Source organism: Myxocyprinus asiaticus, chromosome 8, assembly GCF_019703515.2.
Source record: "Myxocyprinus asiaticus isolate MX2 ecotype Aquarium Trade chromosome 8, UBuf_Myxa_2, whole genome shotgun sequence".
Classification (NCBI taxonomy): Eukaryota; Metazoa; Chordata; class Actinopteri; order Cypriniformes; family Catostomidae; genus Myxocyprinus; species Myxocyprinus asiaticus.
This window is the reverse complement of record NC_059351.1, coordinates 44,904,399-44,922,169: the sequence shown is the minus strand read 5'-3', so window position 1 is coordinate 44,922,169 and position 17,771 is coordinate 44,904,399. Positions and strand designations below refer to the sequence as shown.

At 37.2% G+C, this 17,771-nt stretch overlaps 1 protein-coding gene across 2 annotated transcripts in view; it reads right to left on the bottom strand.

Annotated features, from left to right (window-relative positions):
* Positions 1-17,771, bottom strand: part of LOC127445523 (guanine nucleotide exchange factor DBS-like) — a 95,149-nt gene that overhangs the window by 43,970 nt on the left and 33,408 nt on the right. For both annotated transcript variants that reach the window (XM_051705666.1, XM_051705668.1), the window contains exons 2-3: positions 12,854-12,937; positions 772-886 (exon numbers count right to left, since the gene is read on the bottom strand). In XM_051705666.1, coding sequence (XP_051561626.1) covers positions 772-886; positions 12,854-12,937 — 199 coding nt within the window. The remainder of the gene's footprint in view (positions 1-771; positions 887-12,853; positions 12,938-17,771) is intronic.

Here is a 17,771-nt window from a genome sequence, read left to right as displayed (position 1 = left end):
GTTAACCGTGTACAAGTAATAATTACACATTCTAATTTAATATGCATAATGAATATTAATGAGGTAGCAGTCACACACACAAAAACATACAATTGTCTCACTTATTCATTGAATTGCAAACCACATGCTGCATTATGATGGAAGCATTAGAGTGTCCTCTACTGGTGAATTCACCAATATTTCCAAATTTTTCTCATCTACAACCACATGCTGCATTATGATGGAAGCGTTAGAGTGTCCTCTACTGGTGAATTTGCCAATATTTCCAAATTTATCTCATCTACACTGATGTAAGGAAGACAGATGAATGAAAAGATATTACAAAAATGTAGATAAATGCAATGTTTTATATTGAAAAAAACGTTTATTAGGTTTCCCACACTATTTGATCAATCAACCTACATGGACTTTATCATGACATTTCCAGTCAGTCACGATCACTGGACTACATTTTTTTTAAATATAATTTTATAGAGATTAAGGTGGATTTCCCTTTGTATGTCAGGTACAAATCATTTGAATTAATTGATTTAATCGATTTCACACTAGAAATGTCACCAATAATTATGTCAACAGACAAACTGATGTGCTGATGTGATCATTCTGGTTAGCTGGGAATTTTTTTATTCTTTACACAAGCTAAAAACGAAGAACACTATCTAGCCAAATAAAATTTTTAAAGCAGATTTTCGATGACAATTTTCCTGAAATTTCCACTTTTTCATTGACTAGAAGTGCCAGACATAATTAATCCTTCTGCTGTTTTCTCACCTGGGAACACTGGTCAGGTATGTCAGGACGTTGTGAAACTCCTGTTCTTCCAGCTCACCAAATGTTGGGTATTCTGGGAAAATAATGATGGGGCTGCTGTTCTGTCCTCGACCACCTGGAAACATGCAGATTTGGAAGAAACAGCTGTTAGCAATCGTCTTAAACATACAGCATGAAAAACATAATTTTATCCCATTTAGCCTTTTGATGCACATAAGCACTGTCACAATACATTAAACCCTGCATATTAATAGGGGAGATTGTCCATAATCAGTGACCTGAAAGCAGCATCCACCTCCTGAACTAATCTCAGTTGATAGACAGCCAAACAAATCTGATATATTTGATCAGAATATATAATCCCTAGCAACATCACACAACACTTTTGCATTCAATGATACCGTAATTGGAGCTTTGTGGCTTTTAGCCCATTCAGCCTCTTGTGGCCATTTATACACTCCCAGAAATTGACAAAATTAACCTCTAACAAATACGCGCATTCAAAAAAAATCTAACATTTTCTTCCGGGAAAACGGACCAAAAACCTTGACTCATCTTGCACTACACAGATTTTTGTCCAATCAAATGCTTCCTAGAATGAACATTTCCCTTCCCTCTAATACCACCCACAACTGACTAGCAAGCAGCAAATCATAGTTTATGACTGTGGGGTAACTAAAGCCTATTGGCTCTTTAAAAAAGGAATGAGCCCTTCAATACGTCCCACCTAAACTTCCCGTTTCAAAAGGAAATATGACAACACAGGAAAGAAAACTGGATTCAAAAAGTGATTTCATGGGGTCTTTAAAGAGTCTGCTACCCACAAGGGGGCACTTCCACCTCTTACCATGCACAAACAGAGCAAGACAGAGAGAGGCCCTGGAAGACTCAATCCTAGTGATAACATTGCCTGCTTGACCGATTAATAGAAGCATTAGCTCTCCCTTGTGTCAGTTTTAAAATCGATATAATGGATAATGTGCATTATATATACAGTTGTGCTCAAAAGTTTGCATACCCTGGCAGAAATTGTGAAATTTTGGCATTGATTTTGAAAATATCCAAAACTGCAAAAACTGTCTTTTATTTAAGGATAGTGATCATATGAAGCCATTTATTATCACATAGTTGTTTGGCTCCTTTTTAAATCATAATGATAACAGAAATCACCCAAATGGCCCTGATGAAAAGTTTACATACCCTTGAATGTTTGGCCTTGTTACAGACACACAAGGTGACACATACAGGTTTAAATGGCAATTAAAGGTTAATTTCCCACACAATTAAATTGCAATTAGTGCCTGTGTATAAATAGTCAATGAGTTTGTTAGCTCTCACGTGGATGCACTGAGCAGGCTAGATATTGAGCCATGGGGAGCAGAAAAGAACTGTCAAAAGACCTGCGTAACAAGGTAATGGAACTTTATAAAGATGGAAAAGGATATAAAAAGATATCCAAAGCCTTGAAAATGCCAGTCAGTACTGTTCAATCACTTAATAAGTGGAAAATTTGGGGATCTCTTGATACCAAGCCAAGGTCAGGTAGACCAAGAAAGATTTCAGCCACAGCTGTCAGAAGAATTGTTCAGGATATAAAGAAAAACCCACAGGTAACCTCAGGAGAAATACAGGCTGCTCTGGAAAAAGACAGTGTGGTTGTTTCAAGGAGCACAATACTTGTTGACCCCTCTCCAAACATAGTGCTTAATGTTGTGACCATGAAGCTCTATTTTGGTCTCGTCACTCCAAATTACAGTGTGCCAGAAGCTATGAGGCATGTCAAGGTGTTGTCGGGCATATTTTAACTGGGCTTTTTTGTGGCATTGGTGCAGTAAAGGCTTCTTTCTGGCAACTCGACCATGCAGCTCATTTTTGTTCAAGTATCGTCGTATTGTGCTATTGTACAATTCTTCTGGCAGTTGTGGCTGAAATCTTTCTTGGTTTACCTGACCTTGGCTTGGTATCAAGAGATCCCCGAATTTTCCACTTCTTAATAAGTGACTGAACAGTACTGACTGGCATTTTCAAGGCTTTGGATATCTTTTTATATCCTTTTTCATCTTTATAAAGTTCCATTACCTTGTTACGCAGGTCTTTTGACAGTTCTTTTCTGCTCCCCATGGCTCAGTATCTAGCCTGCTCAGTGCATCCACGTGAGAGCTAACAAACTCATTGACTATTTATACACACACTAATTGCAATTTAAAAAGCCACAGGTGTGGGAAATTAACCTTTAATTGCCATTTAAACCTGTGTGTGTCACCTTGTGTGTCTGTAACAAGGCCAAACGTTCAAGGTTATGTAAACTTTTGATCAGGGCCATTTGGGTGATTTCTGTTACCATTATGATTTAAAAAGGAGCCAAACAACTATGTGATAATAAATGGCTTCATATGATCACTATCCTTAAATAAAAGACAAAAGTTTTTTTGCATGATCATATTTTCAAAATCAATGCCAAAATTTCACAATTTCTGCCAAGGTATGCAAACTTTTGAGCACAACTGTGTATGTATGTATGTATGTATATATATATATATATATATATATATGTATGTGTGTGTGTGTGTGTGTGTGTGTATGTATGTACAGGGTTGGGAGGGTTACTTTTGAAATCTATTCCACTACAGATTACAGAATACATGCTGTAAAATATAATTTGTAACGTATTTCGTTAGATTACTCAAGGACAGTAACGTATTCTAAATACTTTGGATTACTTCTTCAGCATTGGTAGATTTTTTCCCTTGTTTTGACTATAAAAACTCTGCCAGTATAGTAAGACAAAATACACATGTTAAAAATACATTCTCTGAAAAAACTAAATATCTTATGCAGTGTTGTTTCTAAAACAATATAAATCAAATTGAACTTGTTTTAAGGATTTTTAGATATTTTTACAGGAAAACAATACAAAAATTATCAAGAATACGATTTTTGCCCTAATATCAAAAGGTCTTACTAGAAAAAAGAAATTATGATCCAACATGAATTCTCTTAATATTTGATAGGTAGGCTTATTATTAAATATAATAAAATATAAATAAAATATGTGGACACCCCCACATCATCACCGATCCGCCACCAAATTTCACAGTGGGTGCGAGACACTGTGGCTTGAAGGCCTCTCCAGGTCTCCGTCTAACCATTAGACGACCAGGTGGAGGATCAGTGATGATCTGGGGGTGCCTTAGCAAGGCTGGAATCGGGCAGATTCGTCTTTGTGAAGGATGCATGAATCAAATCACCCAACAGCAATGTAAAAGACTGTTTGAGAGCATGCCAAGGCGCATAAAAGCTGTGATTGAAAATTAGGGTTATTCCACCAAGTGTTGATTTCTGAACTCTTCCTAAGTTAAAACATTAGTATTGTGTTGAAAACACTGCATCTTTTTTTTTTTGTTATTTTGACCAGTTGTCATTTTCTGCAAGTAAATGCTCTAAATGACAATATTTTTATTTGGAATTTGGGAGAATTGTTGTCAGTACTTTATAGAATAAAACAAAAAATTAAATTTTACTCAAACACTTACCTATAAATAGTAAACCCAGAGAAACTGATAATTTTGCAGTGGTCTCATAATTTTTTCCAGAGCTGTTTATCTGTATATGCCATCAGCCACTACTTATCTGTAGTATCGGCCACTGAAAAACTCATATAATTTCACCACTGCTCAACACATTCACAGTACAATACAAATCTCAGTTATTCACGATTGCACTGAGACACATCAAGGGCATATGGATTCATTACACTAAACAAAGGCCACAATAAAAACTCTTTTCTTTTCATTGAGCTTTGCATTGCAAATAGAGATCTTGCCATTCGATAACATGGACAGATAAAAGCATCATCAGTGGGGCTTTCAGGTTCCGAATGTGTGCGTTTGTGTATATAAGTGTTTGAGAGAGAGGGGAAAGGGGAAGCGGGGAAGAGGAGAAGGACATGTTTGGTGCAGTGCGTGTTTGGACAGGGGTCATGTGATCAAATGTGCTTTTGGCTGTTACAGTCTGTGATTAATAGAGCAGGATGGATAAACTGCAGAACGCACTCACATTAACAACTGACTGTCACACGGACACACACATACACAGGTGTGCACACACACAAGGTGAAAAGGACACTGCTGTCCCATTTGCTATCATCAGTAGTAGAGCAAAACCAAAGTGCTCCAGTCCATCTGGCCCATGTAGGAGAAAGAGGGTCATTCTCTGCTAATGCTAAGACATGCCCTTCAAAAAGACAAAGAGGCATACACCATTACCAAACACACACTATACAAAATCACTGAGACATACACACTCTAAATACAATAGAATAGAAGAGCAGAATAGAGTGGAAAAGAATATAGTAGAATACAACATAGAACTATGGAAAACAGAGTAGAATAAAATACAGTAGTACAGTGGTTCTCAAACTGTGGTATGCGGAGTGCTCTAAGGTGGTACGCAGCAGGACCCAGGATATTTACATTAAAAAAATTAAAATTTCAATTTGATTAAAATGTTTTCCATGTTTTATTTATAATGTATGACTGCGATTGTAATATATATTTAAGATTTTTCTTTTTTTTTACAATGGCAGTGCAGGATGTATATAGGTAACGTTCTCGTTGTGTGCGGCTGCGCTGATGTCTCTGTGCACACACCACAATATTATACCCATGCAGAAAACAGAACAGCAAAAACTGATGCGATTGAGGCAAGATATCATTCTGTTTATTTTACACATTCTCAGATTTCCTTAAACAGGGTATCTGCAGGTTCAAAGGAATACATTTTAAGGCCAAATAAAAGAAAAATTTAAATGTTTGTTATTAACTAATTTCATTACAGTAATTATTTCGCTAAGAACATGTTTATATTTATGACGGTTTTGTGTCATACTTTCATTTGATCATCTAATCTGTCAAATCTAACACAACAGTCAACAGGCTTTCTGCCACCACTTACTGGGCATGCGCTGAGATTTTTGTAAGCAAAAGGATTGGTCTATAGACCTTATTCACAGTAGTGCCATGTTTGATTTCACTGTGTAACAATTTTATTTACTTAAGTAAGTTCCTTATTGCTTATGCCTCAAAAGTATAGAAAATGGCTATTGTTCCCCACAAACTTTGCTTTTGTGACCAGGACAGTGATATTTTGAAATTTACCTATTTCCAATGAGAAAATGGGCTAATTTGTGTCTTTTCATTCACATAAAGTCTGAAAAAAAACAACATATGAATCCAAATGAACATATATTTATACTAAAGTAATATTCAAAGCCGTGCTGGTCCATAATGGTAACAAGTACCCATCTCTTCCCCTGGCTCACTCGGTGCACCTCAGAGAGGATTACAACAGCATCAAGACCTTGATGGACGCCTTGAAGTATGATGAATACGGCTGGGAGGTCATAGGAGACTTCAAAATGGTGGCATTCCTGATGGGTCTCCAAGGCGGTTTTACCAAGTTTCCCTGCTATCTTTGCCTTTGGGACAGCAGGAATATCAAGGCGCACTACCACAGGCGGGACTGGCAACAGCGGACCGAGTTCTCTGTGGGGAGGAACAACATCAAGTGGGAGCCACTGGTGGACCCCCAGAAGGTGTTGATACCACCACTGCACATCAAATTGGGCCTTATGAAACAATTAGTCAGAGCTCTAGATAAGGAGTCAGCAGCCTTCAAGTACCTTCAAGACTTCTTCCCTAAGCTGTCTGAGGCAAAGGTCAAAGCCGGTGTCTTCGTCGGACCATAAAGAAGGATTTTGGATTCATATGTTGTTTTTTTCTGACTTTATGTGAACGAAAAGACACAAATTTGCCTGTTTTCTCATTGGAAATAGGTACATTTCAAAATATCACTGTCCTGGTCACAAAAGCAAAGTTTGTGGGGAATAATAGCCATTTTCTATACTTTTGAGGCATAAGCAATTAGGAAATAACACTTACTACCCAGGAACAAAAATTGTGTTACATGGTGTTTTTAATGGGAATGGAAACGAAGCTGTGAGAAATTGACTTACCATCTCTTCAATGGCATGCATGGTATAAAGCTGTAAAACGCTTCTAGATCCCATCTGATTTTCAACAACTCAGGTTGTCTGGAGTTTTTTGTCTACTGAGCGTCCTTGAAAATATTTTTTTTTCAATGTTTTGTACGCGGAACGATCCAAAAACACTTTAAACTGCAGTACAGTCCATTTAAGAGACTGTACGTCTATCCCTCACAGCCTCATTGTCATTCCCATTAAAAATAAAAGATGCCGCTGCTGTGAATAAGGTCTAGCATGTGCTGAATAACATTTATATATTTTTTCTTAGCAGATACCTTTAACAAATACTTTAACAGTTAAAGGGCAGTTCATTTAAAAATAAAATTTCAGTCATCACTGCTCACCCTCAAGTCTGTATGAATTTTTCTCTGCCATGCAGAGAAAAGCAAAACGTTTAGTCTCATTCACTGTCACTGCATCTTTTTTTCATTCAAAGAAAGTGAATGGTGACTGAAACTCCCTAATATCTCCTTTAGATATCCACTGAAATAAGAAAGTCATACAGATTTGCAACAGCGTGAAGGTAAGTGAAGACAGTTTTAATTTTTGTGTGAAATATCTCAAGTAAAAAGTCAAAACTCGTCAGTTACCTTAAAAATGGTTGTTTAAAGTTGACAATATGTATTGAAAATGTTAACAGATTAAATTATGAAAGAGAACTGTGATGTATATTGAAAACAGATTATATACAAATATTAAATATAGATAATATATTTCATGTATATTATTAATATTACAATATTTATATAATTATATTATTATTGTTTTGTATATTATTACAAAAATGTTAAAATTGACTGATTCAGATGGCAGAGAAAATCCCTGTATGTCAGATGGAGCTTGAGAGAGATGGAGATGAGAGATGTAACAGGTGTAACACTGCAGCTGAGTAGTTCTGTTAGCCTTACAATTCTTGTCAAAGGTGATGTAAAATAAGGAAGTGCCACGATTTGAAAGGTGCCAAAAGACTGCTTTAACCTCGCTTGCTTGCAAATTGCAATTTTCACAGCTTTGTCAATTATAAACAGAAGCGATAGTGTTAGTGCATCGCTCGCTTACAGAGACACAGAATAACAGCATTTGCATTTCGGATTAACGGGTTTATCAAGGTTTATACATGTGTAACATCGTAAGTTCAGTAAAAATGCGCTTCACTGCACGCACTAACACTAAACTCAAGCGTCAGCTGCTAAATGATGATGATGATGATTTTGACTCAGATTCTGCTGTTTTAAGCATCTCCTCTATTCACGCCCCAAACATTAAGACCTCAGCAAACGAAATTTAAGACTTCTTGTAATTTATTTAAGATATTTAAGACTTTTTATAGCCTTAAAAAGTACATTTAAGAATTTTTAAGGACCTGTGGGTACCCTGTTAAAGTCTATGATCTTAAATAGTGCTTTTAACTCAAAGACACTGGGTTGTATTTGGCAGTATTTTGTTTTTGATTTCACTGGAAGATTGCTCGGATAAGGGACAGAGAAATGTAGTGCACGTCTGACAGCTGTGTGCAAGGCAGCACTATGTGACGAACATTGCTGCTATGTCACCTATGGCCGAGTCCACCTGTGACTAGAGGGAAGGAAAATTCATGATTCAGAGTAAAATAAACCTCAGATAGCTTACTGCAGCCACTGTTTTCATAGATCACATGCACATTATCACATATTTTTAAGGATGATGCTAGCTGCATAATTTTAGGGGGGCTGAGATGAAAAACAGGGTCTAGCAATGCCTAAGCTCCAAATTATATATATATATATAGTAGTTTGTTTGAACTGGATTGCAAAACATTTTTTTAACAAAAAAATGTTAATATTGTATGATTGATTTTAGAAACAAACTCTTGCTGATTGTGTAAACTACAGAAATATTGATATTAATCAAAAATGGCATTGTGTAAGTTGCTTAAAATCCTTAAGACTATGTTAAAAATGTATATCTGCTGAATGCTGAAAAAATATTTGAGTGAACATTGGTGGTACTTAGCCTAAAAAGTATGAGAAGCACAGAATAGAATAGAATAGAACAGAATAGAACAACAGAGTAGAATAGAGGAAAATAATATTGAATATTGTATAATATAGTATAATAGATTAAAGTACACTACCGTGGAGTACATTAGAGTAGAATAGAATACAATAAAGAGTAAAGAAGAATAAAATACAACAGTACAGAATAGAATACAGTACATGGTAGAAATGAACAGAACAAAAGAAAAGAATAGATCAATAGGAAACAGAAAAGATTAAAATATACTACCATGGAACACATTAAAGTAGAATAGAATTCAGTAAAAAAAAAAAAAAAAAAAAAAAAGGAATACATTGAAACAGCATAGAACAGAATACAATAGAATATACTGTAGAGTAGAGCAGAATAGAGCAGAACAGAACAGAATAGGATAGAATACAGTACAGGGTAGAAAAACGCAAAACAGACCTATAGAATAGAATGATGGTGTGAATCGCCCAAATTATTGTTCCGTGTTTGTGTGTGTACGAAATACAGGTGTCACTCCCGGAATTACATTGACATACTGATAACAACAGCATAACAATGTTTTGGCATCTATCGGCCTAAATGCTCTTTAAAGCCCCGTTCACACCGCCAGCGACATCGCGCGAGACAGCGACACCATCCTATTCATTTTCAATGAGAGCACAGCAACTTCCGGTGACACGAGCTGTTACGACCACTGGCGACAGAGATTGTCGTAGGCAGCGACAAGAGAAGTTGAGCAAATTTCAACTTTATGCAAATGACGAGCGACATTCGTGAGTGACTACCAATGAGAGTGAAGACAGAGGAGCTAAGGTCATCCATCTCCAGGCAGGGTGAGTGTGAGATACTGGAGTTGACTCGAGTTCAGGCAAGACGGAGGAGAAGTTAAGAGTTTCTGAGAGTGAATTCACTGTTCTATATCATTTGTCTGTAACCACATACATAGTTATGGCCTAATAAAATGATACGTGGAAAACTGTGTTGGCATTCTGAGTGAGTTTGATTCATATATTTATATAACGTTAGTCTTGTTTAATGATATGATGCATTAAGCACCTGTAGAATGTGCATTTTTAGAGGCAAATTAACTGAATCCATGTCAAATTAGTATGATATCTTAATTTTATCGGCAGTATCATCTGTAAACAGCTTTTCAAATGCTAATATGGCCAGTTGTGCAGTCCACCAATAACGTAAGAGTGGCGGCAGCAGTAGGAACGCCCACCAGTGTCATAGGTCACAAAGTCTAGCGACATGCTGCCCGCAGTGTGAACGGGGCTTAAATTGCAGATTTTAAGTTTTGCAGAATTTGTTCAAATTAAAGTGGCTAGTTGTTCAGTTCTGTACAAACTATGTGGATTTAATGAAAATTTGATTGTAGAATGAGGTTATCACTCACAGAAATAACCAAACTGTGTGTGTACAGAACAGGATTTAAGCTGCAGTGTGTATTATAAATATTGGAAATAAAAACGCAAAATAAAAAGACGATGCCTGTGGAGGTCTGTCATTAAATATAGGTGGAGAACTGAGGCATGAGACCAGAGGAACAAATTCACAATGGGAACACACACACACACACACACACACACACACACACACACACACACACACACACACTTTAAGTCAGAAGACTTAAGACCAGTTAAGAGAAACTGAAGTGTATTGAACACACTGATCCTAGTAACCATAGTGACCACTTCTTTAAATACAGTACTGTCATTAATAGCACATAAAAAATTAAAGAGTCTTAAACCCTGAATTATAACTGCACCATTATGCAGACACAAATCTCTCCCTCTCTCTGCCATGAGTATTTGAAACGGAGTAGTAAAAGACAAATAAAAATTAAGATATATATATATATATATATATATATATATATATATATATATATATATAAATATATTTCTTTGTCAATTCTTTGTATTTCTTTTCCTTGAAAATAATAATTGGAAACACTTTAAAATAAGGTTGCATTTGTTAACATTAGTCAAGATAAACCTACAGTCAAGATGAACTAACAATGAACAGTACATTTACAGCATTTATTAATCTTGGTTAATGCCAATGTCTACAGTCCTCAATAAATTTTTAACATTACATTTGTAAACATAAAAATGAGTTAATGCATTATGAACTAACCTGAACTAAAAATAAACAACTGTATATTTATAAACTAACAAAGATTAATGAATGCTGAAAAAATAGTTAATAGTTAGTTCATGATAACTAATGCATTAACTAAAGTTAACGTGTATATATCCTTGTTGCAAAGTGCTACAAAACAACTTTTGTTTTCAATGGGCTGGTGCTTCTTCCATGAGATGGGGTAAAAGAAACTTGGTTATTTTTTGCTCTTCTACTAGTGTTGTTGTAAATGTTTCATGACATGTATAATGCATGAGTTTAGAGTAAGGTTTGTGAATATTCAGACAAACTCTTGCATAGATTTGAGCATGAGGCGTTTTTATAGAATATTTGAATCCCTATCTAATCCTCTCATTCACTATTAAACTCTTCTGTAGGCCACACATACAGCCTAAATGTCAATCAAATGCCTTCGCAAAGCACATCAGCACAGAACTCTGTTGTCAAGCGCAGTGCCATGGCAACATCTGAATAATTAAAAGGCTGCCTCCAGCACTATACTGGGCAACCTGAGCCAGGTCCTAACTGGGTTATTTACAGAGACTGGAGAGAGTTTGTGTAGTGTTAGAAAGAGATTGTGCATGTGTGTGTGTGTGTGTGATCTGTGCATGTGAATTACTTTTGTTCTATCTGCCACTGACACTGTGAAAGCAGACATTTATAAATAATTGCTACTGAGTGTCCACTTCTGTCTCACACACCACACTGCATGTGAAACAGGATACATACTCACAATCATGACAAATGCTATAAATATATCCCAATATGGCAGTGCTTAAAAGACTTATTCACTTCCTGTAGTAGACACTGCAGTGATATCAATACACTGAATGCCTCAGTCATTGGAATAGCACACTACCATACTACTATTGCTGCAGTATATACTGTAGTATGTATAATGTGCATAACCTGCACATTTTCTGAACAAGACCAAATCAGAATTTGGAGTCAGAACTGTCCATTTTATAATGAGCAGTATACAACAGAGCATACTGTGTGGAATACTTTCTCTCACAATACAAGGAATACCCTGATGATGATATAATGTATTTGCCAAAATGAGCAGTATACAAAAGGGCTTGGGGCCATTCACACCATAGGCATTTTTGTGTCCGTCTGCACTGCATAAATATGCACTAGATGGATGTTTTTGACTGTTGCTCCACGTTTTGCTGTTTTTTCAGCATCTGGCACAGCGCTTTTTTAGACACCGTGCCAAGTTAAAAAAGAACTTCAACCTTCAAAATCATGTCTCGAGACATGCCTGCTTCTAGCTTTTCTTAACACAACGCATACAATGAATGGCAATGAATGGCCCCTTACCGCGCAGAATACTGTATCTCAAAATGCAATGCACTCGACTAGACCTTCCACTTCCAGTGAGGAGCAGAAGCCATATCAACTGCAGAAGCCATATCAACTTTTATTTCTTTGTTGACTCTGGTTGAGCAGAATACCAAATTTATCAGACTACACAAAATTGGATTAAAAATGCAAATAACATTTATTGTTGTATTATCCTTTTGTGTTTAACTTTTTTTATGTGTTGTCCATGCCATAAAAAAAGTAGTATGCAGTTTACAGTATATACAGAGTTCTTCTAGGTCAAGAATTTACGTGAGAAATATCACCAAACAAACACCTTAGCAGAACAAAAACATCAGTGCATTTCATTTGAACTTTTAGGCAAAATAAAAGAACCACGCTTGCCCAGTAAGCATAAACTAGCCTTTAGACAGAAGTCTGTAAGTACTACAGTTGAGAGTGTGAACAATGACTGTCATATTAATAAAGCTTTCAGCATCTGATGTTGAGTTTGAATGAGCACATGATTGGCTTCAGTCTCAAAACATTCTGGGACTGATAGTTGATCAGACTCACCTGACAGGAAGGCAAACTGTTTCCTGAGGTCAGGGCTGATGTCTGCAGCACACAGAGGAATGCTATCCTGCTGCATAATCTCATCTGTGGAAGAAATAAAGAGATTCCATCAGTCCACAGCACAATAACTTTACTATGAACATGGAAAACACGGTAGGTGCTTCACATTTAAATTGGTAAGAGATACCAACTCTTATATCATTAAAATCAGCACTTCACATTCTCAAAAGCCACACCACACTGTTTCAAAGACATAAAATAACATGTACAAGAATCCTCACAGTGTAGATGGTTTGGTCCAGGCTGACCAGACCATGTACAGCGCTCTGCACATGCGTCAAATGTGAGGAAGTGTGAAAGAGCTTTTCTTATTTTTTTAGTTTTTAGGTAAATGTCCACAGAGCGGTGCCAAAAGCAAGTTGTATTTATTAGTTGTAAATTATGTAATACAGTCAATGGGAATGCATGTTTTATTAAGCATACGCCCTAACCCAAACCCCAACCCTAAACCTAACCATCAGTGGAGAAAAAATGCAATCTTTGAGGGAAAATGCAACCTCCGAATCGCACTCATTGTGAACATGCGAATGTGATTACTTCCTCTTTTCTGTGGGATCAGAACCTAAGGCTGCTCACACAACGCAGCATTAGTAATGCCACAGAAAAAAAGGTAAACACACTTGAATTAATGCTAAGATGTCTGATGGGAGAAGGCACTTGGCAGAATGGGGTCAAGATCAGGGTACCGGAACATTAGGTAGCAAAATGTTGGTGTGATCATGTTGGTTGTTAGGCTTGACACACAGTGGAATACATGATATAACATGGTTTAATAAAGCGCAGCCTCAAATCTGGATGGATGGACGGACGGACGGATGGATGGATGGAAAAGAAAGAGTGACGGATGGAGGGATGGAAAGGAGTGATGGATGGGAAAGAAGAGATATAAAGAGCAGTAAACAGTATGGTTTTCTCTGTGCATCAGGAGATGATGGATTACTCTAAGCAGCTTTAGGAATGCTACAGCCGCTGTTGTGTGCATCTGAGTCACTGTTGTGGTGCAGCCATCTCTCAAAGGTGCAACTTAAGGTCTATAAATGTTTAGGTTATATGAGTGGTGATGGTGCAGCTCACAATGTGAACAAACATGTGCTGGTATGAATAAAGGTGAAAACACGCCACTGTGAACAGATGAATCCAAAACAAACCCAGTCAGTCATCCATCCTGACACATCTCGGGCACAGAGCCTATCAGCATGGATAACCTCACCGGACGACATTCGGAAACACAAACACACACACACACACCTATGCGTCTTTCCTGCTGTTACAGACGTACTTTGAGACCTTAAAGGATTCCCTTTTAGGGATCCTCAACTTAGCAGCATATGGGTATAAAACTAGGTCACAGATAAAGCAACCAAAACAACTTAATCTTGCACGTTACTTGCAACACACACAAAGTGTGTTTAGAGATTTCATTATTATCTTAAAGGAACAGCTCTCCCAAAAACTGAAAAGGACTGTATGATGGCACATCATTTAAATCTCCTTGGGCTATGTCCGGCATAGCATACTACCATAGCATACCACACATCAATGTCCCAGTTCCACCGCTTTGTGTTGCTGAGTGATGACTCATAACTACTAACTGGAGCATGTGCCAACCAGACAGCAAGGGGCACTTAGATCACTGTTTGCATCACTTCAACCTATTAGGATAGACTGTTCAATCTACCACAGAGGTTGAACTGTTGCAAATTCCAAACGTACAACAAGGGACACTTCACTGGCCACTGCCTGCACTTTGGACTTAGGATGGAATTCACTACAAAAGAACTGCCACAAGCTTCTTGCCGGACTGAGGGGCACACCTCACTGACCTCTGCCTGCATAATCTTGGTCATAGGATGGACTGCACTCTCTTAAAGTTTACCAGCAGCCATATCACCTTGTAGCTCTATACTGGTTGCCCACTGAAGCTAAGTAGGGTTGAGTCTGGTCAGTACCTGGATGGGAGACTTCCTGGGGAAAACTAAGATTGCTGCTGGATTAGTGAGGCCAGCAGGGGTTCTCACCCTGTGATCCGTGTGGGACCAACACCCCAGTATAGTGACAGGGACACTATACTGTAGAAAAGGCACTTTCTTTCGGGTGAGACATTAAACCAAAATCCTGACACTCTGTGGCCATTAAAAATCCCAGGGCACTTCTCGTAAAGTATAAGGGTGTAACCCTGTGTGTCCTGGCCAAATTGCCCCACTGGCCCTTATCAATCACCACCTCATAATAATCCCCTTCCATGAACTGGTTCTATCATTCTACTATCTCCTCTCCAATAGCTGATGTGTGGTGACTTCAAAGACAATTAATTATTAATCTTACAGTTCAATCAATATCCATTAGTTTTAAACATTGCCCACTAACATCTACTCAGTTTACTCACATAAAACAAGACTTGTGCTACACATAGATAACTAATATTGGCATTATAGTCATGCTGTATAGCCAGAGAGGAACTGGATCCCCAAGCCTAGTTTCTCCCAAGATTTTTTCTACATTAACTAACATCCTATGGAGCTTTGTGTTCCTTGACACAGTCACGTTAGGCTTGCTAACTGGGGGCCTAAAGACAAATAATTTTAATCAATCAAGATTTTCAATCATGTTTATCATTTAAACTGCTCCATGAAGACTGTAAGACATTATAGACATGATAGCATCATTTTCAGTTACAGCATAATTTTCTGTAAAGCTGCTTTGCAGCAATGTGTGTTTTGAAAAGTGCTAAGCAAATGAAAATGACTTGACTTGCTAGAACTCGCACTATTTTTGCAGAATAGTATGTTTACTGTGTATAGTATGGACATTTTCTGAATGAAATTCCCCGATGACCTTCTAATTTTGGCAAAATGTGCAATACACAACAGAATAAACGACACTGGATACCAAAATGCAATCCTTGACTTTCAATTTCAGTCATGGTATTGTAATATTTAACATCTCTTGACTCATTATTGGACCAGATTGGCAAAAGTTTACACAATTTGACAAAATGTGGAATAAAAATTACCATATTTTGCAAGCATACTAGTATTTGAAATGTTTAGTATTGCACAATAATATACTGTTTCACATACTATTTTTTTTGTTTTTTTTGTTGACAGAATACAGTTTATAGTGCAAAACAGGCAGTAAGATTTAGGCTTGTTTTCCATTCCAAAACATATAGCAGGAGATGGTCTCTTTGAACCCTGTCGGATGGTGACGCACAGTAGGTTGTAGGTGCGTAAGACACATTATACCATTACAGGAAAACACTCTGGCTTATAACCCTGTTATTAAGTTTAGTTTCTGTCGAGTTCATTGACATGTGCTTGCTCATTAAATAAAGGTTGGACATTCTTCAAGGCCTTCATTTGAGGCCAATGAATTACTGTACAGACACTTCAAAGTTCAACCACCTAAAGGTCAATATCATACGAAAACAAAACAGGCTTTGGAAAACTAGATCACCATGGGTTCCCTCAGGAATTACTTATGGGTTTTTATAACAGGGATTTTCGATTTGTGGTGAAAATTACTTAAAGATACTTTCACGTTTTGTTTTTGAACATAAATTACCCACAGACATGCCTCCATCATGGATTTAAAGCTGTTGTCTTTTAAAAATGCATGTTACTGACCCGTCACTAAAGGACAACAACAAGTCTTCAATTTCGTAAAGCATGTTAGTTGACATACTCATGGTAGTTGCAGTCCTTAAATAAGAACTATGATAGCAACATGCATTTTAAAAAACACAATGGCTTTAAATTTTATGCTTGAGGTATGACTGAATAATTCTTCAAGTAATTTTTACCCAACCTGACCTCATGAACATTATGCGAACATTAGGCAACCTTTTTTGCAAAATGAAATTATGTGCCTTATTACAAGTGAAATGTTGTCATAACCAGATGAGATTTTTAAGGTGAATATTAGATGGAGGTTTTAATGAACAAAATATACCTCTCTAACCTAAAACTTTAACTTAAACCTAACAAATAGTGATCTAAAATCAAATGAGGTGTAGACACAAAACAGACATCCTTTCCCTAAATCAACACCTAAACCTAACAGATAATGTCCAAAAACAAAATGCGAATGAAAAGCAAATTTTCTGAAGCAAGCACATAAATTTGTGTCGCTTCTATGACACTTTTGTATCACGTGTCAGCTTGCATGCTTGGCTGGGATCCCACCGTGTACTTCCAAGTAGGGGTGTAACGGTATGACATTTTCACGGTATGACAACCGTCACAAAAAATACCAAGGTATTACGGTATCACAGTATTGAGGTGTATTGGTGATATTATTAGCAGTTTAATATTTGGTTATGAAATATGTCTGACAAACACACAAAGAAATATTTCAAAACATATTATTAGTAGTATCAAACACATTGTTGGCCTACTGTTGCACTGCACTTAGGCAAATGAACAAACAGTTGGCACGTCGCAGTTGGACTGGCCATCGGGAGAATTCCAGAACGGCCGGTCAAAGTAAAGCCGATTTCTCTTCCCAGTCTGCCCCTGGCACGTCGTAATGTTGAACAGGTGCGTAAATCCATTTGCTGCATTTGTGAATGTGACCGAAAGCATAAAATTAACTTTAGCCTACCTAGTCATTACAAATCATGTAAAACTACATTGAATCTGGTGTTTTTATGAAACAGGGACTATCATTTATTATCCTATATACTGTATTTCCACTTACATTCATCTACTCAAATTCTGTGGGATTGGTCTCACGGAGATGGTGCAAGTGTTTCCCAATTGAGCCGATAGTTTTTTGCCACAAACTTTACAGACTGGGTAACCATCAACATTGATGGTGCCTCGTGGGTCTTTAGTGTACCCAAAGTAATCCCAGACAG